The 27,825-nt window shown below is 35.5% G+C and overlaps 2 protein-coding genes across 2 annotated transcripts in view; one reads left to right on the plus strand and one right to left on the minus strand.

Annotated features, from left to right (window-relative positions):
* LOC110382612 (alpha-2Db adrenergic receptor) overlaps positions 1–6,106 on the minus strand; it is a 418,397-nt gene extending 412,291 nt beyond the window's left edge. Inside the window, exon 1 of the mRNA XM_064040191.1 lies at positions 5,948–6,106. The gene's annotated coding sequence lies outside the window, so the exon portion shown is untranslated. The remainder of the gene's footprint in view (positions 1–5,947) is intronic.
* A 5,234-nt stretch (positions 6,107–11,340) lies between these two features.
* On the plus strand, positions 11,341–26,503 carry LOC110376053 (uncharacterized). Its single transcript, XM_064039973.1, has 12 exons — positions 11,341–11,522; positions 11,973–12,095; positions 12,666–12,765; positions 14,249–14,346; positions 15,500–15,639; positions 16,043–16,217; positions 17,131–17,313; positions 18,343–18,493; positions 20,614–20,785; positions 25,000–25,132; positions 25,538–25,668; positions 26,279–26,503. The coding sequence occupies exons 1-12, from the start codon at positions 11,433–11,435 to the stop codon at positions 26,472–26,474; spliced, it is 1,692 nt and encodes a 563-aa protein (XP_063896043.1). The 5' UTR covers positions 11,341–11,432; the 3' UTR covers positions 26,475–26,503.
* The last annotated feature ends 1,322 nt before the right edge of the window (positions 26,504–27,825 follow it).

The raw sequence follows: 27,825 nt of genomic DNA on the forward strand, positions 1-27,825 counted from the left end.
TTGTTACTTAGATTGGTAATAAATGTAAAAGAAATAAAATTACTCAGAGGTACAATCTACAAGATAATTTTTACGGAAAAAATAGGTATTGTTTTCAGTTTTCTAAGCTAGGTAAGTATATCGCTATTGTAACCTAATTCCTAAGTGGGTAAGACGACGAGTATAGATTGAGGATCAACATTAGCGAGCTTCCAGTCTGAAGATATATTTTTGTTGATCACACAAATAGCAAAGAAACAAAACAGAAAAGAAGATCCTCTCTGAGTCAAAGATACTTAACTATTTAATATGGAAACCCATAATAAAACATCTTAACCTTAAAATCATTATACCCACGGCAATCAACACACCGTAATATCAAGTTAGCCGCCTGTTCAATGACTAGTATTTAACTCAATACTTCATGTGCATGCACTAGCGTGATCGCACATAAGTTGCTTACATCATGCAGTAAAGGTGCGTCTACACGGTGCTAATAGCTTGCGCATGTTAAGGCACATGCGCAGGTACATGCATTATAAAACCGTACGGGTCCAGCGACTCGCGCATGTACCAAAGCAAAATACCCACCCGCGTGCTCTTGTCACTTGCGCATGTTAACTTGCTCCAGCTACATGCATCGTGTAGACGCATCCTAAGTACTACGTGAGACTGTGTTTATGATGGTTTTGGACAATTGGACATTTTCTTTATGGTGTACAAGTATTTTGTGTGAAGTGATTGCTTAACTGACCCGATCTCATATAAGCATGTATGTATATAGGTATACATAGGTACTTATTACCTTACCAAGTTATCTTTAACAGGATATTTTTTATTTATCCAGTTTTAGGTATCAAGGGTGATATAGGTGCAAAATTAATTTAATAAACTTGACATAAAAAACGATAGGGAGATCCAAATTGCATATTTGAACTATCACTATGTGGTAATTTAAGTACCTCGGTAATCACCACACGAAACGTAATAATTTAACTTAATTTAATCAGTCATTTTACTTTAAAAAATATACCCGTTACCTACTATTTTATAGCTCACCTATATTATAGTAAAGTTTATTTGTTTGCCAACAGTTCCGTGCTGTATAATACGAGGTAAATGTAATTGACCGCCAGTCTAAAGCAACAGGCTGTATACTGTATTGCTCTACAGTGTAATTTGCTTACAGTAATGCAAGTCAGTATTTATATTCCTTTTGCTACGTTGATTTTATATTGCTGGTGAAGATTTTTTAAATAGGTCTATGATTAGGAATATAAGACGAAAAATGAATTCAATTTGTCTTGAAATATTTTCCATAATACCTGTTACTGCTACAGCCTTTTTATCGTCCCACTGCTGGGCACAGGCTTCCTCTCACGCGGAGAAGGATTGAGCATTAATCACCACGCTTGCTCAATGTGGGATGGTTATAATTCCTACTATAATAAAACAACTAATAAGGTACCATTTAAGAAAAGAAAATTAATTTTCGTATCTTATTCTAGCCCTTGTTTCTTTTAATTTCAAATAACACACAAATAATCTACCATTTCCATCTCAAAACAGCAAACCAAACCAAAATCCTTCTACACTACAAATTATGCAGACCACAGTCTAACCCAAAATCCAGCAACATCCACTGACTTCAAGACTTAACTTCAGTAATAATTGGAATTGTCCCACTGTTTTGCGTACTCTGTGACCACCGAGGAAGCAAAGATAGCGGAGATGCCATGAGCAAGGTAGGTCAGGCGCCTTCGTGTAGGTCAAGTTACGTACGGCAAGCATGATCAGCGACTAGACTTAACGAGATGCTCGGGTACCTTGTCAAATCAAAACCAATCTGTCAATGATTAGTGCTGATTTATATTTTCTTTATTTTTAAGCGACCTTTGCAAGAAATGCACTACTCTGATTTATGTAATTGACTTTTGAAGACGTGTAAATCAAACAAATAAATACAAATTTATTAATTGGTGATTTTATTTTGAAAATTCCATAGAAGGAGTGCAAAGACGGAGCTAGTAACGTTCCTCGTCCTTCAAACACTCTCATTTAAGCACGCTGCTTTCTTAGTACGTTTCGCGTTATGACATCTCTTCTACTGATTTCATTCTCCAAGTCTGTGACACAAATCCGCCATGATCCGTCCCCGGGTAATCCGTTCCGTTTCACTTGAGAACGGAGTTACCCACGTATCTCAGTTAGCTATTCGTTTTAATTAACTGATGGTGGATCGTATGGATAGTTTTACGTGATGGGAAACCTGAGGTATGGTGGGGTAACTTATGGGGTTATATGTAGAAGGGTCAAATGTAAATCTCTAGAAGTCAACCTTAGCTGCGCTTGCGGTATGTATACCTATACCTTTGTCAAGAATTTGTCTATCTATTGGTGAATACCGCATGGAAATCCGTGCAAGTAGACATTGAGTTTAGAGTGGATAGACCATACGGTTGCAGTATAGATTATATGTGGGTGACATGTGATAGTACTTCAGCAGTAGAAAGTAGATGATAAAAATAAACTCTAGTATATTAAGTTCTAATTCATGTTTCAATCTGGTTTGAAATCCTTTAGAATATGAAGTTCCTTCTCTATCTATGCGAGATGAGGTATAGAGAATGCAGTGGTATAATAAAAAAGCAGGCAATAATTGGTATTGCTTGTAACCAAGAATTACTTATAAAAAAAAACTTTACTCAACCACGAAATTACACCACTACACTACCACGTTGAAAATAATAATTTCATAACATTGTTAACACAAGAGTGCTTAAATTCAAGTTAAACTCGAGTATGTAGTTAACCACAGTTCAGTTAATTTGACCGGTCAATTAAAATTGACGGCCTAACGGAGTGTGAAACCGAGCCTTCATAACAATGTATGGACGCGGCATTATTTCAGTGAAAAATCCTATCGGAATTTTAGCTCTTCCTGGATATTAAAAACTATATTTCAGCACAACGCGGACGCTTTATCGTGGCTAACTAATATTGTAAATTGGAAAATCTGTCTGTATATTATTCTAGAACGGGATAACGGTTTCACTTATTATAAACTTCTCTCTTGTTTAAACTAGCTTCTGCCAGCAGTTTCATCTGCGTCCCATGGGCACTAATTTGGACACCAGGATAAAAAGTAGCCTAAAGCTCTGACATTAGTACCTTTTTTAAAGCGGTTCTGTACTTCCTGAGATCATCCCGTTTAAGCAAACACACAAGGAAATTCTTTAGCATTACAATACTAGTATAAATTCCTATTAAGTCCTTATGAAATTCTAGAAAATAAAGGTAAAATATACATAAGACTTTCACCCAATCCATCCATCGTTTCTTTGGTCATCCTCTTTCACTATCCACCGTTAAGTCAAAATTCTAACTCTACTAAGCAAACCAAAAGTTAGAATATTACAAGCGCCTGTTAGAACTAAGTAACAGTTAAAATTCTTGGAACTCGTCGACAAAACAGAAAGAAATAAACCACGTCCGTACATACCATCACATTAATTCAGTATAAATGCATATTTTAATAATTTTTCACACCCTTTACCAGTGTTGTACTGCTGAAAAACTGTACATATTCATGAACGCCGTTTTTAAACGGTTCCCCTTTGGTTTTGATAGAATTTTACATTTGCAAAGGTTTTAGGTAGTTATGTTAGACATACGTACATGTTTTTATTTTTTTTAAGTACATTAAGTACGCAGTGAAAACTTAAATGGTTTTTATTTAATTCTAAAACTGTATTGTGTGTTATAAATATTTATTAGGCCTTTTTAAAAACTGATTTAAAAATTGTATGCATACAAAAATAATTAATCTATTCAAATCATCAATGTGGAAGTTTACAATAAAATCTAAATTAATAAAAGCCACAAACATAGTTTACCTATTGACACAGTATTAAAAATTGAGAATCTCCTTTTTTAAAGTCGGTTAGAAGTCAATCAATAACATATGACAATTAATACACGAACAAGCCCAAACATAACACCCATTTTATATTTATTTACATCTGTAAAATCAAACACAGATTGACTCCCTCAAATGAGCATACAGGAGTTCATTTTACAAGTGTTATAAGCTACTCGACTGGATAATAAAAAAAAGATTTCCCTCAGGAAATCAGAATATAGGAATAAACTCTAAGGATAGAAACTAGACTCGTAAAGTCTAAGATATCAGGTGCCTAACTTTCGGTCTATTTGAGCCTGAATTTTGTCTTTACCTTGGCATAGATTTATGTGAGAGAAATTGCTGTATATAGTAGTTGTACATATTTTATGGGCGTCGGACAGTCTTGTGGTTTTTTTCTGTACTAAAATATAATTCTAAAAGTAACCCTTGTGTAGGTTAATTTAATTATGTACTACTTCCTTGTAGTATTTTATATATAATGAAGGTTGCTTAGAAAGACATTTTAATATTTTATGACATAAAGTAAAGTCAAACACGGTGACAAATTTTTGCTACTGCAAAATTGGTGCAATAAAAAATATGAAAAAAAAAAAACAAATAAAAACGTACCTACTCAAGAACGGCTAAACAGATTTGGCAGAAAATTGATGAGGAGAGAATATAGTTAAAATCGTTCTAACTTTTATGCAACCAGAAACACTATATATATACCTCATATAGAGTTGGGTACTTGCTAACCCTCTTACACAGTAGAAGATAACTGTTGTTCCTTTATAAGGAAAACGATATTTGTTTAACATACAAACAAGAATATATTGTATTCATATTAAGAATATGAAACATTATGATGTTTAGAACCGATTTTTCAATCATCATTTTACTTCTATCTGAGTAATGAATATGATGATTTGAAATACCTACGTCTAAATTTATGTCTTTCAATCACTATTCCAAAAACAGCCGAAGGATCGGTTATTAAAGATCCACAGTTCAGACGTCATTAGATAATTTTTACATATTTTTTTATAAAACGCCTGAACTACTGAACAGATTTAAATGAAATTTGGTACACAGATAATAGAGCATGCTACTTCCTCTATGGCTGATCGTAATAGTTCCCATGAGACGCGGGTAAAGACTGACAACTGCTAGTGTGTATTAGATAAATTTCATCTTCTACAAAATGCAAAGTCGTGAATATCCATAAAATGGAATCTATGTTTTGAACATATAAAAAATATGAACAAAAAAGATAATTTGACGTGATAAATAAAATAACTTCGCATTACCGAAGGCGAGAAAGTAATATTTAACGTCTCATATTACGAGCTCAAATTCTCAAAAGATTAGACTATTTTTCTTTTTCAAAAATATTTTACAGTACAAGTATTTCATTACACATTGTGAACGTCGGTTTTTTTTATACATTTTCAACTTATATTGGGACAGAATAATGTATGATATCGTTATTAGATTTGATATCATAATCTATTAATTTATGTAAAATTATTATAATGTAATCTTTACAAATAAATATTATTATTTAACGTCTGTTTACGTTCTATGTAGCAATTATTTTTTTATTGTCAATTTTATAGTATTTCGACGTAACATAATCACTATTATAAACATGAACGGCTAATTGGCATATAATTTGCACACAATAAAACCTTATTAGAATTTCTTATAAAAAGCATCAATTTCAATGCATATTTTAACGGATCAATTAAAATTTTACTGCGAAGAGAATGCAGAAAAGAGTATTTACATAAATATATTTTTATATAATGTGATATCAAAAATAGCTGTGAAAAACGTTAACAGTCATAAAATATCTCCGAAAACTGTCTCAAAGGCTCAACGCGACAAAGGACTCGACCTCTTTTTTATATAAAAAAAAAACTTAACAACCTTTACGGGTCCAATCCAGAATTATTTACGATACTACTACAAGGAACCCTTGTGCCAGCTCATTCTGAAGGTCGCGGGATCCTATGTAAACCACCGAAAAGCTCATCTTACAAAAAACAAGCAAATACTCACAGATTTTTAAAGACGAACACATATCACTAAAACACACTGTCACTATTCACTGAACACAGAACTTTACACTATATTTTTATTTATTTTCCTATGAGACACGACGATTAATGAGCGGCGCTCCGAGCGTCGACCGCTTTCGACGACGGCGCCAAAACGACTGACCATTGGCAGAGATGGGTTGCTAGCGAGCGAGAGGAAAACTGCCGGGGAAAATTGGGGTGCGGGGGAAATGTCGGGGAGATTTTCCAGGGAGTTTGTATCCTACATGTTTGATATCCTAGGATTCAAGGTTGTAAAATTACTTATTGATTGTGATTAAATTGAATAGTTTTTCTCAGCCCGCTACATTATTCATTAAATAATCTTAATGATTTGTTGCAAGGTAACGTGTAATCGTAATTTTAGGTAAAAATATCCAATAGTCAAAATGCCATAAAATTAATTAAAAATGAGGACGAAATATGTAAAAGTCGTACCTTTATCGTAACATACCTAAAGTATGTAATTTTTGTATGGAAAAATAAAAAGATGTATTAACCAATATTTACATATGTATCATTGAAAATCCTTTCATGTGTAGGTTTATATATCATTAGTAGATATTCTAATACAAAATCAAATACCTAGTATTTACGTCAAATAGGTAATACTTCCATAAATTAAGATAACTACAATAAACACTTCAAGAAGTTTTTTTTTCATGAAGATAACAAATTGTTGATTCTTTGTTTATTGTCTCCAATTTGTTAATCAAACATTTTGATTATGGAAATAATGTTAATAAAAAAAATATGTTTGAATCTAATATTATCAAAAGATATTGGAATGTAGTCCCTATATGTACAAACTACAACTTTCATTTACTTACAATTCAAAATGTTTTCTATATTAAATTTTTTCTCACATCAAAAAAATAATCAATACCATCCGCAAATTCTCCCTAATCCTTGCAAATTTACCCGCAACTGGTATCCCCACTCTGAGAAAATGGCGGGAAGTGGCGCCTGCGTGGACCCTCCCCCCTCCGCCGCTCTCCCACCGCCGGCGAAAACTTAGCACCAATCGAAGTGATGAATTAGCCATGCATCGGGTATAGTAAAGAAAGTAATTAGTATGCTTATTGGTAATTAATCAATTATGTACTTTTATTGGAAGAAAGGATAATTTGATTATGTGTAATTTTATTTTTTTGTTGTTTAAAAATTTATATTATAATTATTTATTTTATATTTTAACTGAATAAAAGAATTTACTTGTTGCTTAAACCTATCAAACAGTGTAAAAGTTTTTTTTTTCTTATGTCTATAAAAAACGATATTGTTGAGTTTCTATGAATATTCTTGTAAGGACATGTGTAAAGGTTTGATGACTATTAGGTACCTACTTAATGATTCACATGCATTCTGAAAACAATATATAATATGTACATTATCTTTACTTGGCTTTTACTAAACAACCGTAATATGGAACTTCGACATAAAAATGTATAATAATGTAAAATTTTATCGTATTGTTTACAAGTAGAAGATGCACTATGGAAATTGGTTGATCCGTGATATTTTACATAACATCTATGTAACTGAACATTGAAGTAAAGCTTTTTATTTTAAAATCAATCTTCACAAAATACAAAATTAGTTTTTAATCCATAATTTACGACAACTGAGATCAATCATTGGATGGTTGAAAAACTAGGTACTTTCCTCGGTTTCACTCGCCTCTCTAAGGAACTACATTGCAAAACTGTATTTGGTTTAGTCCATAACCATCTCTAGTGTAGCATTTATCTCTTTAAGTTTCATCGTAATGCCGTACTGCTGTTTACTTTGATCCTAGGTTTCTCTCGCGACTTCGTCCATATACATACGAATTACGTCCATATATATACTGTACCTACTAGAAAAAATAGAATTCAAAGCACCCTATATCAGTTTCTAAGTCTATATAATGCTATACCAAATTTCATCGTAATCGAGTCAGCCGTTTTACTGAAAGAGCGTGTAAAAATATACATTCTCACTTTCACTCGTTTGACAATATGAGTTTAACCGTATCTTTTATAAGTAGAGATTCTAGTAATCATATTGTGTTTTCTAGTATTCGAATCGATGTAAACTCGTAAATACAACAATGTTTTCTTTCTCCGTCCAGAAATTACACGTTTTCCAATAGTAAATCCGTTTGGTTGCAGAACTTCGAAGCTACGTTTTATTTGTGCTAGTTGTAAAGTGTTCGTACATTTGCTTGCAAACTGAGCTGGGCTTGTTGTTTTTTTTCTTGTTTAGAAACGTTAATGATTAGTGTACTGTGGCATTTTTACATTTGTTTAAGTTTTAGATTTGGTTTTAACTATATGTAGTAATTAATTATGGAACTACTGTAAAAGTAAGTATTGGATAGATGGTAAAGTAGTCATTTTCATTAGGAACATATTGTATTGCCAATTCTCTATTATCACGAGATTTCAGATTTTTTTCTAAAAAGCAAGAATTTGAGTCGAACCGTTCTTATCTTTTTCTTTGGTTTCCGTTATATTATAACTGTTCCATTTGACTTCTTCAATTTAAGAGCCCAGCTCTTGTCGGTGCAGCTCTTTCCATTTACGCCTATCTAGCGCCAACTCCTGAACTTCCTTATACGTCACAACATTCATTAATTCGTTTCATTTAGCTGTACCTTGGACGACCCCTTTCCCTCTTTCCTTTATTTGACTACTGTATGTTAAATTAAACTTTTACAAAATAAACAATGAACTACTAACATTATTTATAAGAGTATTATTTTTTTCAATTACGTATAAAGAGAAAACTACAAATCTTATAAACTTTGGTAAATAACCGTTGTTTTGTGAAGCCTTCCAAGTAATTGTGATTATAAATATTTCTTTATTCCGATGCCTACAATACTTAGAAATGATTTGTTTAAATTAAAATCTTTGTTCAAAATAAATTTTTGAGACAGCTTTCGAAATATTTTATGAAAATGGCTGAAATTATATATTTTTGTCGTGCCTATTTTAGGGTTATTTAATCTTGAGGCTTATAGAGATTTTCTTTGGTTCTTTTGGTTATTTAATTTTGGGCACGTGCCTCTTAAGTATTATATTAGATCAATTTTAAACTAACAGGCTTATGGATAGGTAATAATGCATGACAAGACTGTTGTTCATAAATCTACTAATTTCTGGCTGTTTGTACATTATTATCATTCTTTGCTTGCTTGAGCAAATTGGCTATTTCATACTCTAAAGTCTTACTCAGTCATTGGTATCAAAAAAAATATTTTGGCACTTGCCTCATCTGGAATCGAACCCGTGAAGAAATATAGATAAGTACCTAGTGTCGGTGTAACATTTACCAACTATGGAATACTGTCCATTCATCAGCTTAAATAATAGAAGAGTATGAAGTGGTTAACGTGAATTTACACTTTAGCCACGGAAAGTTTTCAGCATCTCGTATTTCCCAATATTCCCGAAAAATCAAGAGAATCGTCAAAAAGCCAAGCTAATTACGAAAAGCCATCTCGCATAGCATTTAAAAAACCAATAGCTGAAAAAGAAAATCACAGTTGCATAGAGCGGTGAATTCAAAGCAGCGGCGGCAACATTAAAGAGGGGATTTTACAAAGAGGCCGACTGCGTGCCGCCTGTTACACCGACGCGTAAATTTTATATCTATTATTAAATTAATAATTCTTTTTTAATTCATGTTTTATGTGGTCCTTTATTTTGAGTAACTAAAAGAATATGATTAAAAGTAAAGAAAAAATCTCGAGAAAAACCGGACTATAAAGTCTGAAATCACCAACCCGAATTAATTGAGCAAGCACGGTGATGAACGGTGATGAAAAGCTTTCTCTATGTGAAAGGCTGAAGATAAGAAGCATGTAAAACTTATAAAAGTGAATAGGTTAACATCATCCTCCTGCCTTTATTCCAATTTTATTTGGGGTCAGTGTAGCATGTTACTTACGAACATAGTTCCACAGCAAAGCTGTCATTTAATATCCTTGGCAGTCGCCAACCTGACAACTAATTTTCTACATTGATTTGCCCGGGTTGAGGAGGTCAGATAAGCAGTACCTCCTTGCAGAACACTGGCACTCAGCTACATTCTTCGGTTAGACTGGAAGCCGATCCCAACATAGTTGGGAAAAGGCTCGGGAAATGATGACGCCGTATTAACGAACTTAATTCTACAGTAATGGAACTTTGTTACACTACGGTGTGAGCGTCAGCCTGAACAGTGTGAATGAAAACGTTGGTCGCGTGTGAATGAATACTGAATCTGTCATCTTAATGTCTGCTGTACCAATGCCGGGGTATTTAGCTTTGGAAATTGATTCCTAACTTTTTTAGTATTATTTAATATTTGAGGGACATTTTAAGTAAAGGCGTTTTACTGTAAGTTTAGGGTTTGAACGCATGTTAACTAAACTTTTATGGAGTTATTTAGTGTTTGTATTAGCTCCTTTTAGCTTTCCCGTGAATGTTGTGCCTGTATGTATAAATAAAATTGGCAGCCATTTTGAAAATCTAAATATAAAAAAGAAAGTCATGTTAGTTACACATTTTATAACTCTAAAATGACTGAACCGTCTAAGCTGAAAATTAGAGGGGAGGTAGCTTAGACTTAGTTTTTGTCAGCATCCGGGACGCGGGTGAAAGTATTAAAGGATAAAATAATAATGACAGAATACTCCTGGGTCTTGTTGTTTCACACATAGTCTTGGGTCTAAAAAGGACATACGCTTACACGAGTGAAACCATAGGAAACAGCTAGTTACAAAAACACACAATAAATGGTTTCTTGGTACAACATACACTGCACTAGATTTTAAGCTTCACAAACTTGAAACAGGAATTGTTAACAAAACATTTATTGTCGTACAATGGAAACGTTTATTTTGTATCTGGCAACAATACACAACTTAGTGGTAAAAGCTGGCAACACCGCTTAACTTCTGTACTTGTCTATTCTTTAAGGATTTTATTTATGGTTAATAGTATTAAGGGGTAGAAGCTTATGTGTAGTAGTAAAGTATTATTTTTAAGACACCTTAGACGTATAAGTTAAATATCTCCTACAATTTTAGTTATTTTCTAGGTGTACTTGTAGGAAAAACTGTTTACAAAAAGAATAAAACTAATGATTGGCAAACTGTAACTAGATATTTCCTGTATTAATAGCTGAACTAGTAGAAAAATCTACATTTTGTAGATGTATGAGACTTATGCTTGGACGAGTTTCAGGGTTTTTTTTTTCTCTTCTCAAATAATATTTTCATGTAACAAATTCCTCATAAATTATTTTTATATAATTAAAAACAACGTCATTTCAGGCACTCAAAAAAATAACAACCCACATAATTACGGAAAACGAAGAAAAAAACAACAAAAAATCCAGTGGGTCACGATCATGGCATAATTTAATAATTTTTACACAATTTACTGAGGACCGAAGTATATTATCATTTAATTAAAATGGACATCACTCAGAATTATGAAACTCAGCCGACTGACATCGAAGTGCTGAAGAAAATGGAAGATGAACATCTGCGGTTACATAGACAGGTTTTAAAGATACCATATATTTTGTCTAGAACTGATAATGTCTTTTTATAAATAGCCCTAACCGCCTCGTTTATATAGCCGTCGCAAGCGCGGCTACTGGGTTCGATTCCCGGGTCGGGTCGAAATCGCTTTGTGGGTTCTAAAAACTTTCACAAAGCAACCCGTAGTCTGGAAGTTGGTAATTGATTCACCCGTGCATCGGAGAGCACGTCAATGTCGGTCCTGCGTCTGATCTCTCTCCGGTGGTGTCGGATTGCCATCCCATCGAGCTGAGAGTGAAGGAATAGGGAGTGCACCTGTGTCTGCGCGAATGCTTGTGCACTATAATATGTCCTGCGCAGTTGGCTAATCTCCTTACATGAGAACAGCCGCCATGGCTGACAATCGGCTAGGAGGACATCATTATTATTACATGAGATTTGTTTTCTATTCTTTTTCTTCTTTCTTCAGTTCCGTATGATCCAAGTGGATCGTCTGCACCGCACGATGGGAGTGCACCCGCAGTTCAGGCGACAGGACGAGCTGCTGAGGATCCTGAAGAAGGAGTACAACAACCTCTGCAAGGATTTGAAGGTATACTCGACAGATGTTGAAGTTTTCTGTCACATTTCTCCGAGACTATGAAACAAGTACTTTTAAACAACACCTGATAAAAACATAATTATGTTGTAAATTAATGAAAGGAAGCCTTTTTTGAGGCCATCTTTTCTTCATACCTTTCATCTAAATTGGTTAAGTTATTTTAGCGGGCCACTCTTCATACTCAGTAAATATTAGTTGTTCCGCACGATTCCGTCTACTTTCCAGGAGAACTACGTCCCGCATTCGGATAAAAAGAAACCCATGTTTTTCAATTTCTCAGACTGTTGACTATCTGTGTACGCAACATATACAAATACAATACAATACAAATACAAAATGTTTATTTCAGTACCAAAATGTTTACATTAGTTTATGATCGGAGCCTCCTTTTAAGCATAATGATGCCTGTGTTAGGAGGCTCCGCTCCTCCATAGCTTTGGCTGTTTGTATGTAATCAATAATAAATATGAATCAATTCAGTAGTTTTGGCTTATAAGCAACAACAACGAGCAGATACTTTCGCGTTTAGAATATAAGTAACGATGACCTATTTTTATACAGATAGCAAGATCTGGGGCTCATAAGAAGAAAGACAAGAGAATGAAAGTAGATCTCAAGAACTCGCTGTTACAGAGAGAAGAAGTACAACAGGAGGCTGAAGGTAGTATATTTGCTTGCCACGGTTTGTTAGTTGATGGGTTACTATAACACTGCCTTATAATGGATTTTCGTACTGTTTATGAAACTAATATTACATTCATTTTGAGAAAAAAAAAACAACTGCAGTTTGAATTAAATAGTTCCTTTTCTATATTTGTAAAGTTGAAATAGTATTTGTCTTACGAAAATACAATCTAAATCCATTACCAGGAATACGTTTAGATTATTTTTTTTGTGTGTAAAAAAACTACAACAACATGTAAAAAAACTACACCATAAACACACATATTGTATTTGAATAGAAATAGTTTACATTTATTTCTCGCAAAACATTTGGCAACGTCATGCTAGAAATAAAACAAAAATCTTTACTACGAAGCTGCGGGTCAGCTACGGCGTAGCAGCGTAGTCGCTGACGTCATAGCTACGCCAGCTACGCGGTCGTAGCAAGTCATCGATCCGTTACACACCCCCAAAGTTGATAAGTGGGCAAGAATTATTGTTCTATGTTAATATGCATTTTATATGCATTTTGCAGATAATGTTTTGGTTATGAAGTTATTGATAGGATAAAAAACTTGTTTTATAATAGTACCAAAAAAAAGCTTTTCAGTTTTAAATTAGCAATATTTAGATATTTAGGGATTGTTCACACCAAACGTATTGTCCGCCGCTGACTGTGAGTATACTCACTGTCTGCCCCAGTGTGAACGTCGACTCAATCTGCAGTACGCGTACTCACCAAGCCGACAATAGGCTATAGCGTACGATGCGCTACATGTGTGAACAAAAGAATAGGCTCTTGTAGGTTCACACAAGATGCGTACGCTGAGCGGCTGACTATTCTACTTTGAAAAGATGTTTTCTTGGTCAATTTCATACTTTATATTTCGAATATAGACTTTATCCAAATAAGTTCAAGAAATATTTTCGTATGACGTATAAAACATTCGATGAGTACTATCTTTAATACGTTTAAGTTTATATAAAAGGGACACTAATTATCGACGTGCTGTACCGAGGCGCGGCGGTGGGTACGCGGCGGAGCGGCGCTATTCGGCAACTGCGTCCGCGTAGCCAATCCGCGTCCGCCGTGCATAGTCGCGTAGTAAAATAATCGGCCACTGAGAGTCAGCTACAACAGACGACGCAACAGCGTATAGTCGGTTCGGTGTGAACGACAATTTCAATATATATGGAAAAGCAATAAACTGCGTAACGCGCGCTCACAGTCAGCGGCCGACAATACGTTTGGTCTGAACGATGCCTTATTGTATGGGGTAATAATATTCCTGTAAAGATAGCGATAAATATATAATTGTTACTTTGTCTCTGAATAAACACCCTAGTTTATGAGCCAACAGTCTTTTTTTAAGTTTTCAAATAAAAATTCCTTCTTTTCTGCCGTCTTTCTTTATTATGTGTGTGTACAAAACTTCGTAATTAAATAAAATATGTTATAAGAAGTAATTATTTATTTTCAGGATCACTAATGACAATGGAACAAATAAACGGATTGATCCACAAAAATAACAAAGCAACTTTAGAACTGAGGAAACTAGCCAGCGCTACAGAGGGAATGGTAATCTATATGAACTTACATATATTTAGTACTTGCCGTTTTCCCGCGGTTTCACCCGCATCCCGTGGGAACTACTGCCCGTACCGGGATAAAATATAGCCTATGTTAGTCGCGGATAATATAGCTTTGTAATGGTGAAAGAATATTTAAAATCGGTCCAGTAGTTTTTGAGTTTATCCATTACAAACAAACAAAGTTTTCCTCTTTATAATATTAGTATAGATAAATATAGTTGAATGAGATTTTGTTTGTTTCTACTAGTCATCTAAGGAACCAGTAGACCGATTTGAAAAATTATTTCAGTCTTAGGTAGCCCATTATTATCGACTGTGCTATCCGGAAGCACAAAGTGGTTTCTACAAAGATAAAGAGAACAATACAAATATCTTCGTTATCATAAATATCTCTATGCTAAAATCCATCTTAATATGTTTCCCTTTTAAGTTTTGCAAAAGACATAAACTCACTTGCATTAACAAAATTACGATTAGAAAGCACGGTTCAACTTTCCACCCAGAAATAAAAATTCAATACATAGAAAACAGTGCGTTTTAAGTACTACTAATTAGTTACCAGTTCAAGCACTGAGTCTTAGAATAGATAATTTCCTAAGAAGTATAAACTCGCTAATGATGGAATAAGTATTAATAGACATTATAGTTAGCCATGTCTGGAATCGTTTCATAGAAATGTATAAATGAAAAAATATGCGTTGTCAGAGTTTGAACATCGTGTTAAATTATAGGCTGTTTATCGAGAAGGAAATGGAATAACGATTATATAGCTATTCTGATACAATTAACTTAAATGGTCTTACGACAAAAAAGTTAAGCAGACGTTAGTCATGTGTTTAAGGAAAACTATCTATAAAAAGTTTTCTTAAACGCGAGACGTCTGTTTAACTTTTTTGTAGTAAGACCGAATGAGTTTTATTTAAAAGTGTTTTGTTGAACGCATTTATCTCTGGAATTACTGGTCCTTCAAGCTCCTTAAAGTGTTAGATAACCTACTTATTGAGGATGGCTATATTTTTATTAGGTTACGCTAAACAGTTGGACATGGGACGCAAATTCAACAAATAATTTCTATAGTTCTTAAAAGGTTTAAAAGGTCCACTAAGTCCTCAAAAATAACGTTATTTCATTTCAAACAGCTGGAAGAGCGTCGCTCCCAAAGCGAGCATCGGCTGGTCTCAGCAGAGAACAAGCTGGAGACAGCCAAGCTGAGGTTCAACACCATCCAGTGCGAGAACAAGAAGATCCGGCTAGAGATAGACCATATGCTGCAGGACAGGTCAGTTCTAAACAGAACATCTGGAAGAGCATCTCCTGTGTTTCGGATGGCACGTTAAACTGTAGGTCCCGGCTGTCAGTAGAGACCTTCGGCAGTCTTTACGGGTAGTCTGACAACCGGTCTTACCAAGGGGTATTGGGTTGCCTGGGTAACTGGATTGAGGAGGTCAGATAGGGCATGTGGTCCTTGTAAAGCCCTGGTACTCAGCTGCATCCGGTTAGGCTGGAAGCCGACCCCAACATAGTTGGGAAAAGGCTCGGGAGGTGATGATATTAAACATCAAAATTTCACTCCATTCTTTACTTTAATAAACGTAATAGTACAATCTAGCCTTAAACCAGTTGTCCCAAATCTCTTAGTTGGCCCTTAAGCCACCAAGTAACTTTATCTCTCTATTCCACAGAGCTCTTTTCAACCAATCCTGGGAGAAGATGCTAGCAGCACTATGCAAAGGGAAGAAGTTTCTCGATGATCTGTTCGAGTCGTCCACCCTGGCGTACGACCAGAGGGACGAGTGGTGTGCCAAGCTGAGGACCATGCAGGAGAAGGGACGAATAGACCAGATGCTGCAAGTTCAGGTACGAAAGTTACTTAAGGCGACGAATTGGTAAACAATAATTCAAGAGGGGACGGAGCGTCTGAACGGGGCGAAGATTACAATAAAACTACGCGCCAGCTTATAACTAAAAGTCTAATTTTATTATTTAGAAATGATAATTTGATAAAAATTCCTTCCACAATTTTAAAGAGTATGTATATACTCAACTACTAAAAAAGTTAAGAGGCTTAAATCGGTCCCGTTTGCCCATAATATGTGAATCTCTTTTTAAAAAGAGGTATGTTTGATATATTTTTCTCTGTTATAAAAGTTACCTAATCATGTTTTGAAGTCTAACAAAATAAGTTTTATATCATGAACTTTCAGGTAACCAAGTTGTATTTTGATCCGTTTTGTATTTACTGAGAAAAATTGAGATCCTTGGCGCCAAAATTTCCAATTCGTCCTCGCAATTCTTTATTTGGATTCCATATGTTGTGCAGTTGAGGTACTACGGGAGAGATATGGTCGTGTATCAAAACCAATGCATGTGCACTTGAACCAATTGAAATTGACACGTTCGTATCCGTAATATGATTCCTCCTCTACGTTCACATATCATACGTAGCTATGAGTATCTAATGCCACTTAAAAAATATTCCAGAGGCTTACTGATTTTTCTACAAAAATAATGGATTGTAAATGACAGCACGTAGCGTAAACCGCGATTAAACGATTTAGATATGTCCAGTATCAGTCACTGTTAAAAATTATCAAATTATGGAGTACCTAACTTTTATGGTTGATGATTATTGAAGTCAAGATTTAAAAATTGGTCTGGATGTGACAATTAATCGGTTTTCACTTTAAAAACCGTTGCAGCTTTAGCAACATCATAAAATAGAATTTATGAATCATCAAATTATACTTCTTAACACCGCTTGTATTTCCAGGAAATGCGAGACCTGGTAAAAGCCTTCGACCACGAGATGAAGGTATACTCGTTCCTCGCGACAAAAGGCTTGACCAGGGTCAACAGGAAACAGGAGAAGAGAGAGGAATTGCAAAAGAGGAGAGACGAGGAGAACAGCAGGAAACAGAATGAGTACCACATGGATCTGCTCGATAGTATTGCTGTAAGTTATAGACTGACTTATATGGTTGACCTGGTAAGAGTAGATAATTTTTCATAGCTGCCGCATCAGATTTACCTGCGTTTTGTCTTAGCTTAGGTGGAATTTTTAAGATAAATCATCTCATACCGTCTCCTATAGCCGCTGCTTTTGCTGACTAAAATTCGCCCATGTTTCTTTTAGAGCCCTTTGTATACCTACCAAAACCAGGGTAACTCTTTAGAACAATCTAGCGGTTACGACATGCTTCGATATTGTTCTCGTTTTTATTTTAATGTCCATTTTATTAAGTTGATGAGCCTAGGCAATAAATATCTGGTAGAAATCTTGAGTCTCTCACCTTATAACTTTCTTCTAACCTTACTCAATACTCAATAACTTTATTGCATTCCATAATGTGTACAGGCTGGTGGGTAAAATTAAAAGAAACAATTATGGACCCTGTCCTCATTGGTAAATATATTATTTGATTCAGTGTTTTTTATGTATTCTGGTAATTTATTGTAGATTTTAATGGACGTAACAAACGCACTAGAGGAATGCATATTTAATCGTGAGGTTGGTAGATTGAGTCTATTTCCATGTCTAAGTTTGTGTTTTGTTTGGATGTCTGCTCTTTTACTGTAGAATTGTGGGTGCTTCCTTTGCAAATTTCAAATATATAGAGGCAGGGTAGTGTTAAGATGTTTAGTTTTTTGAAATGTGGTTTACATGAGTCGGTGTCTTCAATGTTGGTTAATATTCTTATAAGTTTCTTCTGTATTGTAAATAGTGAAGGTGCGTCTGTACTGTTACCCCACAATATTAATCCATATTTAAGCCAAGCGAATGCGTACGCATAGTATGTTACTATTGCTGTTTTGAGGTCTGTTGTTTTCTTTATTTCTCTGAGGGCATATGTAAATTTAGATAGCTTAGTTTTTATTTTCTGTATGTGTGGTTTCCAGTCTATGTGTGTATCTATGTCTAGGCCTTCTTTCGACCTAGCAAGAAAGTTTTTCTAAATCATCAATTTTATCATCTGTTTTCCAGGATTACACAGGAGAAACCAGCCAATACAAGATAATAGATCAATTCGAGAAGATAGAGCAGGAGAATTTCTCCATGTATAAGATGCTGACTGAGTACTGTGCTGAAAACGACGTCTTGTCCAGAGAAGTGAAGGCTATTCGACAAGCTATATGTATGATAATATAATATCAATCACTCAGTATAATTAGGCTTTTACGCGGCTTGACCAACGACCCGGCGGAATCACTTTCCGCAACCGGATAAAGAGAAGCCTATGTCCTTTCTCAGACTATTGACTTTCTGTAAACCAAATTTCTGTTAAATCGGTTCAGTAGTTTTAGTGCGAAAGCTCAACAAACTGATAAAGTTACAATCGCAATGTTATTAGTGTGGATTTACATTTTAAATTTTCTGGAATTGATATACCTACTGACCTTAGTGATTAGCTTTCTGTTTTTAGCTTACTGAAACAATCGGCTTTCTTAATAAAATTTTATCTGCAAACTAGAGCACTGGAGAGTGAGTCGTGAGGGTCACAGCTAAAGTATTTTCACACCAAACTCCTTTTTTTTATTTATTTTATTTATTTATTATACTTTTTGCACACATTTTACAAAAAAAAACAATGTACAAAGGCGGACTTAACGCCTTAGGCGTTCTCTACCAGTCAACCTTTAGGTGGAGGAGAAATTTCATGGCAGGTGCACTAAATATGTCTATAAGAGAAATCAAAAATATATAAACGTACATAGACTTATTATACATACACATATATATATAATATTAAATAAACTTTAATACATATATAAATAACACAAAATCAAATGCACAGTTGTGTCAATTCTGCAAACTCTGGTGAAGATACTCACGAAGCTTTTCAAAATTCTGTGATATCATAAACTCTTTTTTTAATAACTTTTTGAACATGACATAACTGGTGTCAATTTAGGCGGTTGTCAAAGTCGACTGTCATAATTTTTGACCATTTTATCTTGACACACGAAGAAATGAAGAACTAATTTATTTTTCTATTAGTTTTGAAAAGTATTTTGACGTTTTCCGTTTAAATGTATCCCTAGCGATGTTTTTATTTATTCTGGACGATCTATACAATTTGTTTACGCGATTGATGCGGATTTATAATAATTTTGAGTTTATTTATTGTTTGTTACGAGTTTTTATTGTTGATTAATTTTATTGGCGATGCGTTTGCAACACTTGAAGCCTTTGGCGACGTCCCATCTAAGTGTTACGAGCATAATAAGTAAATATATTTTTTCTTCATATTTATCTAGATTATAGATGTATTTAATAGATTAGGACTACATTACTGGTCTGGTATAGCTAGTAAATAGATTTTCAAATTCTTTGGGACCATCCCTAAGACGACCCACTGACCTATTATTTCTATTTTGTAAAATATACCGTATACGCCTACGTGCATATTATAAGGGATGCTAATAAAAAATATTGAGTCTAGTGACCCCAAGTATGTCTCCTGGACAGGTTTGTCTGATGCCTTTTGGAAGACCCGGGAACCAAATGAGAATTTCCTCTAAGTGTATATTTTATCTGATTCTATAACAATAGGCCACTTATTGGATATAGGTATCTAATATCATAAGCACCATCCAAAATTACGTCTTATTCCAAACTACTGCTTACAAACATGATGAATTTTGAAAAAGTTTCTTGAACTGTAAAACAAGCCGTTTCGTGTCAAAAAAAGAACAAAAATGCCCAAAGAAAGATGGGAATGAAAGAAAGACGCCATGTCTTCCAACTTGCTATTTATTAATGTATGTGCAAGTCGGGCAAAGAATACCGGCTTTATAATTACAAGAACTTGTTTGTTCAAGTCTGTGCTTAGGGCTTTCAGAAAGAATAGCAAATAGTCTTGAATCGCTTGGAGAAGGGAGGCTGAAATGTAAGATGATAATATGACAAATGTCCCTTTTGAAACGATATTTTTGATAATGTTTTTGTCCACTGTTTATGACATGCTGAGGCATTAATAACTTATACTCGTATCATTTTAACTAGTTTCCCAAATAATGGGAGGTTTAATTCAAATGTGTGTATTTTTTTTTAATGGCCTAGTCTTAGTCTCAATCTGTTGAACACATTGTAAAAGCCTTTAGAAGGCCTACATTTCATGAGATAAGAATTTCTGCTTTTGCTTTTGTAATCTGTCCAACCAAATCTAATGCAAAGCTTTAGCTATAGGAGTTATATTACCCAGCTTCTATATAATAACAAGAATCCCCAGGATAACTTCATCGACTTTTCCAGATGACCGCAGAGAATGGAACGAGCAAAAAGAAAATAGAAGAAAGACCAAACTTGAGATACTGCGCGAACGTCTCGAAGCACAGAGAGCCAAAACAGAAGCATTGAAGAAAAGAAATGACGAGAAGAAACAGCTCATTCACGATGTCATGAATAAAATCAATGATATGTTCACGTGAGTAAAACAATACGTAATCTTTTCCAACTCCTTCTCTTTTTAAAAGGGAGGCAATGCATTACCATTACATATTTTGATGATATAGGTAAGTATTGATAATTGATTTCTAGCAAAAGATTTATCTTGTCTCTATCATATTCAGCCCAATTTCTTGGGCAACCCAATACCTCTTGGTTAGACTGGTGTCAGTCTGACTGTCTGGCTTCTGACTAGCTGTAATGATTGCCAAAGGTATTTAAACAACAGCCAGAACCCACCAAGTGCGTTCCAATACATGGAGCAACTAGTCATGTCATGACAAAATGGTCAACAAATCGCATTAACATTGTTTAACCTTATGATGACCCTTTCTGCTGTAACATAGCCAAGGATTCCTCAAATAAGCTAAACCTTACCATAGAATTTTATGAAATACGACTATGTGGTGTTTGAAAACTAACCCAACACATATAGCTGTATATTTTCCCAGCGTGACGGCGCGTCAGCGAGGCGTGTGTCATTACCATCAAACGTGCGTTAAGCCGCGCCGCGCTGACAACTCTGTGATTACTGCACAATTAATTATACAATGCTGGGACGGTTTGACCTGTGTTGTGTGACAGATTTTGATGGCGTTTCTATATTGTTAAAATTTCTGAATTAAGAACCTTCTCCTCCTTGGAAAGTCAGTTTCACAAAGTCCGAAAGTAATGTTTCGTATTGTCCTGCACCTGACCTACCCCTCGTGTATTAAGATAATAATTTATTCTGTATATCTGAAATCCAAAAAGGAAGAGATTTTCAGGATGTGGCATATTTTCTAAGATTTCTTCATCATCACAGTAAGGGTTTTCTTACATAACTAATAGTCAATTTCATTTACTATGATTTTTCACCATTAATCAAAAGTGCATATTATAGAAATAAACATCACTCTGAATTTCAGGTTCAAAAATTGTACCATAGCAATGATTTCTTTTCCATATCTTTCGCAAGCAAAATCCTCATAAATACCCTAAAGTATAACTTAAATCTTATACCGTTTTAGTAAATCGTCCGGTTAAGAGAACGAGTTTAAAATATAACAGTAGCACGTCGGATTCAATGCAGGATAACTATAGGTATTTGAACTCGGGTTATACGGCGTTTGCTGGCTGTGGACGGCTTATTTGAAAATATAGGTGAGAACAATTGTTACGGTTATGCAGAAAGTGTGATAATCAGGCTTACCAAGGGGTATAAGGTTTAGGAGGTCAAATAGGTAGTCGCTCCTTGTAAAAACTGGAAGTAACCCCAAAATAATTGGGAAAAGGCTGATGAATTATTGCTAACAATTATACATATAAAGGAGTTACTCTTATCAGCATTTTAATATAAAAGTTTATATTAACTCCTAACCTCTTCTATTGATCTTGCTCACAATTTTCTTAAAATACATTTTTTAACCAATGATTTTCCTGCGTGGTCGATTTTGAAAATTCTTTTACCAAAAACAAGCAACGCTATTCGTAAGCCATAGGCAATTTTTTATAGAAATACACACTCGAAGGAAGTTATTCCCAGGACGCGGCTAAAACCGAGAAAAACATTACATATCTAGAACATTACAAAAAGACAAAACAAAAAACACCGTAACTTCAAAAAGCCAGTATCTCAAAAAACAACACCAATACAATTGATTGATTACTACCACAAAAAGCAGGTACGTTTCAAATGCTCCCCCGTGTATCACACGACTATAAATCAACCAGTGAGGACCGGCCCTGTTTCTTAATAACGAAGTGGTAGTCGACTCGTGATCAATTTTATAAGCAGAAACGTGGATCGATTGGTTTCTTCACAAGTGTGTGTAGCAATTGTGAAAATTGCGAAAAATCTATTGTTAGCTCAAGTTATGGTAAAAATTGTAGAGGTGAAAAAACATCCGACCGAAATTTTTGCAAATTTTCTTTCTCTGTCACTACAGCGGAGTGCAGACTAGCACAAACCATCCCTCAGGAATTTAAAATGAAACTTTAAATCAATGACTCAGTTAGAATAGTAAATAAAAAAGTGCATTAACTTGTTTTAGAAAAACATTATGGAATACCTGCATTCAAATACACCTGAATAGTAATCCTCAAAAAAATGCTTCTTACATTGAATGATTTTTTAAATCGTCCCAGTAATTCCTGAGACCAAACTAACTATCCAGCTTTGTAATTTTAGTAGAAGATAATCAAAACCCAAGTAAACCGACTACATAAACGTCCATTTCTCTTAACACAACTGTTCTCTTTGAAAATTGAACGTAAAAAATAGTAAACCCCAGTTTTAAGAAAACTGACATCCTTTAAATAAAACTACTTTTACGGATTTTATCGCGGTGGTATGACCCAGCCATCAATAGAGAAGATGGCTGGGTCATACCACCTGCTTGGAATCCCATCATAGAAACTATTAAATCAAAATCCAAGCCTACAACTGCTCGACCTAAGGATACAGTGAGCTCGTTTTGCGTGAATCGGATCGTCAATAATAATTAACAAAATGTAGGGTAGCTGTTTGTAACTAATATATCAAGACGACCAACACCTTAGTCTGCCCGTGACCATGGATGCTGTAAAGGATCCGAAACGTCGGGATTAAATAATATAATATAACCGCGATAAAATCCGTAAAAGTAGTTTTATTTAAATGTCTAATATTCGCGTAAGTGTCAGAAATCAATACTGACATCCTTATTGGGCTTAAAAGAACTTAATATCATGATCTGGTCATCATCCTCCGAGCCTTTTTCCCAAACTATGTTGGGGTCGGCTTCCAGTCTAACCGGATGTAGCTGAGTACCAGGGCTTTACAAGGAGCGACTGCCCTGCCTGACCTCCTCAACCCAGTTACCCGGGCAACCCAATACCCCTTGGTTAGACTGGTGTCAGACTTACTGGCTTATGACTACCCGTAACGACTGCCAAGGATGTTCAATGACAGCCGGGACCTACAGTTTAACGTGCCATCCGAAACACAGTCATTGGTGTCTAAGATATACTTAGAAAGTACATACAATCTTAGAAAAGTTGCATTGGTACTTGCCTGACCTGGAATCGAACCCGCGCCCTCATACTCGAGAGGTTGGTTCTTTGCCCACTAGGCCACCACGACTTTTTTAATATCATGATCTGGTACGAACTATATAAACCCTAGACCCTAGGTCAATTACAAAGGTCCTCACAGGCGTGATTCCAGCTCATAGAGCTCATAGAGCAACATTCAATAACACGACTTCATTACGAAGCTAGTTATATTGATTGGAGCCAACTTCAGGCAAGAGGTCTACCAATTGAAACAAAAAATAAATACAACTAAAAAGGAATTAATAACGTAAATTCAATAGTTATTAAAAGTTCATTAGCTTTCTTTTAAAATCCGGCGAATAGGGAACCTCTTCCTTTTTTGAGACTGGTTAATAAATATGATGAAATAAAAAGGAAATCTGAATAGCGATCCTCTAAAAAGGAGCTTCTAACACTGCTACTTTTTAAAAGTGAACAAGAATTCCTGAGGTTCCAACAAAACTATCCGTTCAGCTGTATAATACATATCCGCATAAATAAAGGAGGATTATATTATTATAAACTAAGTAAAACCTAGGTCAATTACAAAGATCCTCACAGGCGTGATGCCAGCTCATAGAGCAACATTCAATAACACGACTTCATTACGAAGCTAGTTATATTGATTGTAGCGACGGACGGACGGTGCAATTTCAGTTTAATTGGATTAGCCCGACATTGTCGCATAGTAATGGATATAGGGATATCTCCCTGTACATATATAATGGGTTATTGATAGATGTTTAATGCTCTATGCAGATTGTGATTTGGTGTGATTGAATTTAAGGCTCTTGATGGGGTTAATAGATACACGGAATAATATTCATGTGTATCATTTCCTCATATACACGCAAACAAACATCTCAAGCCAGGTTCTCTCCAGGTTCTAACTAAAAAGTTCCGTAATGATAAAAAAAATATGTGTCACCAAATAATCAGTGATCATATTAAGAGCAAAAAAGCGAGTTTCCACCATTATGCGGCGAATTTTCGCGAAGCAGCAACTTTTGTGCGCAAACATACGTTAGCAGGCTTCCAATTTGAACACTCCAAAAAATATCACGTTTAGTACCCTATTTCTCCCCTTTCAAACCAACGGAGGCCAACACGAAAAGACCTACATGTTTCTATTCCTTCCAGTATGCTAGACTGCAGCTTGGAGCCATTCCAGCACCTCCTGGGCGACAAGCGACCCTCGGTACACCAGCTGAACCTCTCCCTCCGTCTCATCACCGACAGGATCAAGGAGTATAAGGAGAACGTCTATTATTTCGTAAGATCTTCTTAACAGGACTGTAACCCTTTCAGAACTCCAAAAGAAAGGTGGTAGTGTGAGAAAGGTAGTCATTATCATCAGCCTATTTTATTGTCCTACTGCTAGCAGTAGGACAATAAAATAGGCCTGTGTCTAGACACAGGCCTCCTCTTATATAAAGAAGGATTGAGTTTTAATCACCACGCTTACTTGCTCAATAGAGAGTAAATCGGAAAGGCTGTACAGGACAATATATCAAGACTAGCTGTTAGTTAGGTAGCTACTTCTCGTGTCCGGATGAAAAGTAGCCTATATCTTTTTCTCAGGATCTATACTACATGTGCATCAAGTTTCGTTTAAATCGGTTCAATAGTTTTGGCGTGAAAGCTACAATATTAAAACCAACATTGATCATCTCAACAGGAACATTGCATCAAGAAGAGTGACAAGACGAGCTCTTCTCGTCTCAAGAAGTACACGGTGCAGGTGGAGCCTCCTGCCTTCTTCAAACCGACACCCATTGAAGTTCTGGTGCCCGCTGACCCTTGTCCTTCGTGAGTATACCATCTTTACTTACAGAACTGAAGATAATTGTGACTGTCCGTCAAGATCACATAGATATGGCTGAACCGGTTCAAAGTTGTCTCCCATTGTGATGGGAAATCTTTGGAAGGCCGAGTTGACAAAACAAATTGAGTGCCCACTTCATTGCGTTGCCTTTTAGATGTGCAGTTTGAAGCTTTTCACGGTTTGTATAAGTATTTGATTCACACATAGGAAGAAAGGACAATCTGCAATCCAGCATGACATTATTTTTCTAGTGACATAACATGCTCAAAGCAGTCGGAACAGGAACGTTAGACTTTTTTGTTGTTGTTGATAAAACATCAAATGACTCCGCCCGCTGTGGGTTAGCAGGGTGAGGGAGTATCAGACTGTTACTGACTAGGACCCATGTTCCTTCGTAGGCCTTTTATGTACCAGGGCCGCGGTAACTCTTTCGAACAATCCCGCAGCCTGACCTTCCGTGTGCTTGTGAACAACCGATGCCCTATATTCCATTAGTGTGGAAGACTGCATACTAAATAGACAGACCTAAGAAGGGGGTAGACCTTCCAACAGTTCCAACCAACATCCAAGTTCCACAGTTACGCTATATTCCAGTTGCGTGGAAGCTCGCTGGCTGTCCCGCATCTGGGACGGGCCGGAGTCTCCCTTCGAGAAGGGCGCAGCGCTCACCGCGCTCCGGGAGCTGTGCGCCGACGCTGCGTACATCCGCAGTGACCGCGTGCACACTATCACGGAGTGCATCGTGCCCAGGAGCCGCGCTTTGCTCGCCAAGCGATATCTTAACCATTGATGGCGATTTTTGAAATATATTGTTCTTGTTTGGGTCTTTGGAGTCTCATTTTTCTTCAAATCCCTCAATAGAGTGTTTTTTTCTCGTTAAGACTTTGTTTTTCTCTTTTTTCTTCATAAAAAGACGCTGTCGTGTATACAGCGTTGCTTTTTTGTATTTTTTTTCTAATTGACGAAAACTTTCACTGCTCGCCAAGCGATATCTTAACCATTAGGGGCGATTTTTTAAATTATATTGTTGTTGTTTGGGTGTTTGTTGTGTTATTTTGCTCGAATTTTGCTCGAATCCTTTTGTGGAACCTTGCTTTTTTTATTTTTCTTTTTTTTTCCTTATAATATGGCACTGCCTACTTATTATTTTCTGAAAATTACCTCTGTTTCTTTCTTTTTTATTTCGTAATAGAGGTTGTCAAGTCTCCGTTCTTGTTTGGAGTTTTGGTGTCTCATTTTCTTCTAAACCTTTTGTGGAACGCTGTTTTTTTTTCTGCTCTGAAAGTTCACCTTTCGTTTTCAGTTTTGTTTTCGTAAAAAGACACTGTGGTTTAAAGAACGTTGCTTTTTTGTTGTTTTTCATAAAATAACAGTCATACCTTCGTATTATTTTCTCAAAATTACCTATGTTTTTTTTTTCATAAAGACACTGTCTTTACTACTATTTTTTTTTCAAAAATTGTCTACTTTTTTTCTTTTTTTTGTTCATATTTGTTTTCTTCCTAAAGTGGTTCTCAAGTGTCCCCGGAGCTGTGCGCTGCGCTGAGCGCGCTCCGGGAGCTGTGCGCGGACGCGACGCGCGCGCGCACTGCCCGCGTGCACGCTATACCCGCGTGCGTCGTGCCCAGGGGCTGCGATAGAGAGGGACAACGATATGTCAAGCAGTGATGGAAGGATGGAAATGATTTTGTATGTTTTGAGATATATTATATTGTTTGGTATTTTTTATTGTTTTTATTTTCAAGTTTTTTTTTTTCAGTTCAATCAATTTTTTTTAATATAAATAAAACATACAAACACCCTAATTGAGAATCGCCTCCTTTTTTAGGTAATCGGTAAAACCAAAAGAAATGAAATATATTTTCTGTGTCTTGTAACAAGACGACAATTGTAGTGAAAAATATTCATTGGAGACCACTATAATATAAATATTTGAAAAATACATATAAAACTATAGGTAGGTACATAAAATATGCAATTCCTTCCGCACTTGTCACACCTTGATAGAAAGAATGTCGGTCTTTCAGAACTCCTAAACACCGTACCAAAAAACTGCTCGTTTTTAGCTCTTACTAAGTTGAGAGAATAATATAATATAATAGAATAATAATACATTTGATTTCTTTATTTATTTAACATAG

The sequence above is a fragment of the Helicoverpa armigera genome, chromosome 21 (genome assembly GCF_030705265.1).
Source record: "Helicoverpa armigera isolate CAAS_96S chromosome 21, ASM3070526v1, whole genome shotgun sequence".
NCBI lineage: Eukaryota > Metazoa > Arthropoda > Insecta > Lepidoptera > Noctuidae > Helicoverpa > Helicoverpa armigera.

What these genes read in the sequence shown, in the direction of transcription:
- LOC110376053 (XM_064039973.1), top strand. Translation starts at nt 11,433, where the DNA reads ATGGACATCACTCAGAATTATGAAACTCAGCCGACTGACATCGAAGTG. An exon ending in AGTACAACAGGAGGCTGAAG is followed by an intron (nt 12,766 to 14,248) that starts GTAGTATATTTG and finishes ATTTATTTTCAG; the next exon opens with GATCACTAATGACAATGGAA. An exon ending in CCAGCGCTACAGAGGGAATG is followed by an intron (nt 14,347 to 15,499) that starts GTAATCTATATG and finishes CATTTCAAACAG; the next exon opens with CTGGAAGAGCGTCGCTCCCA.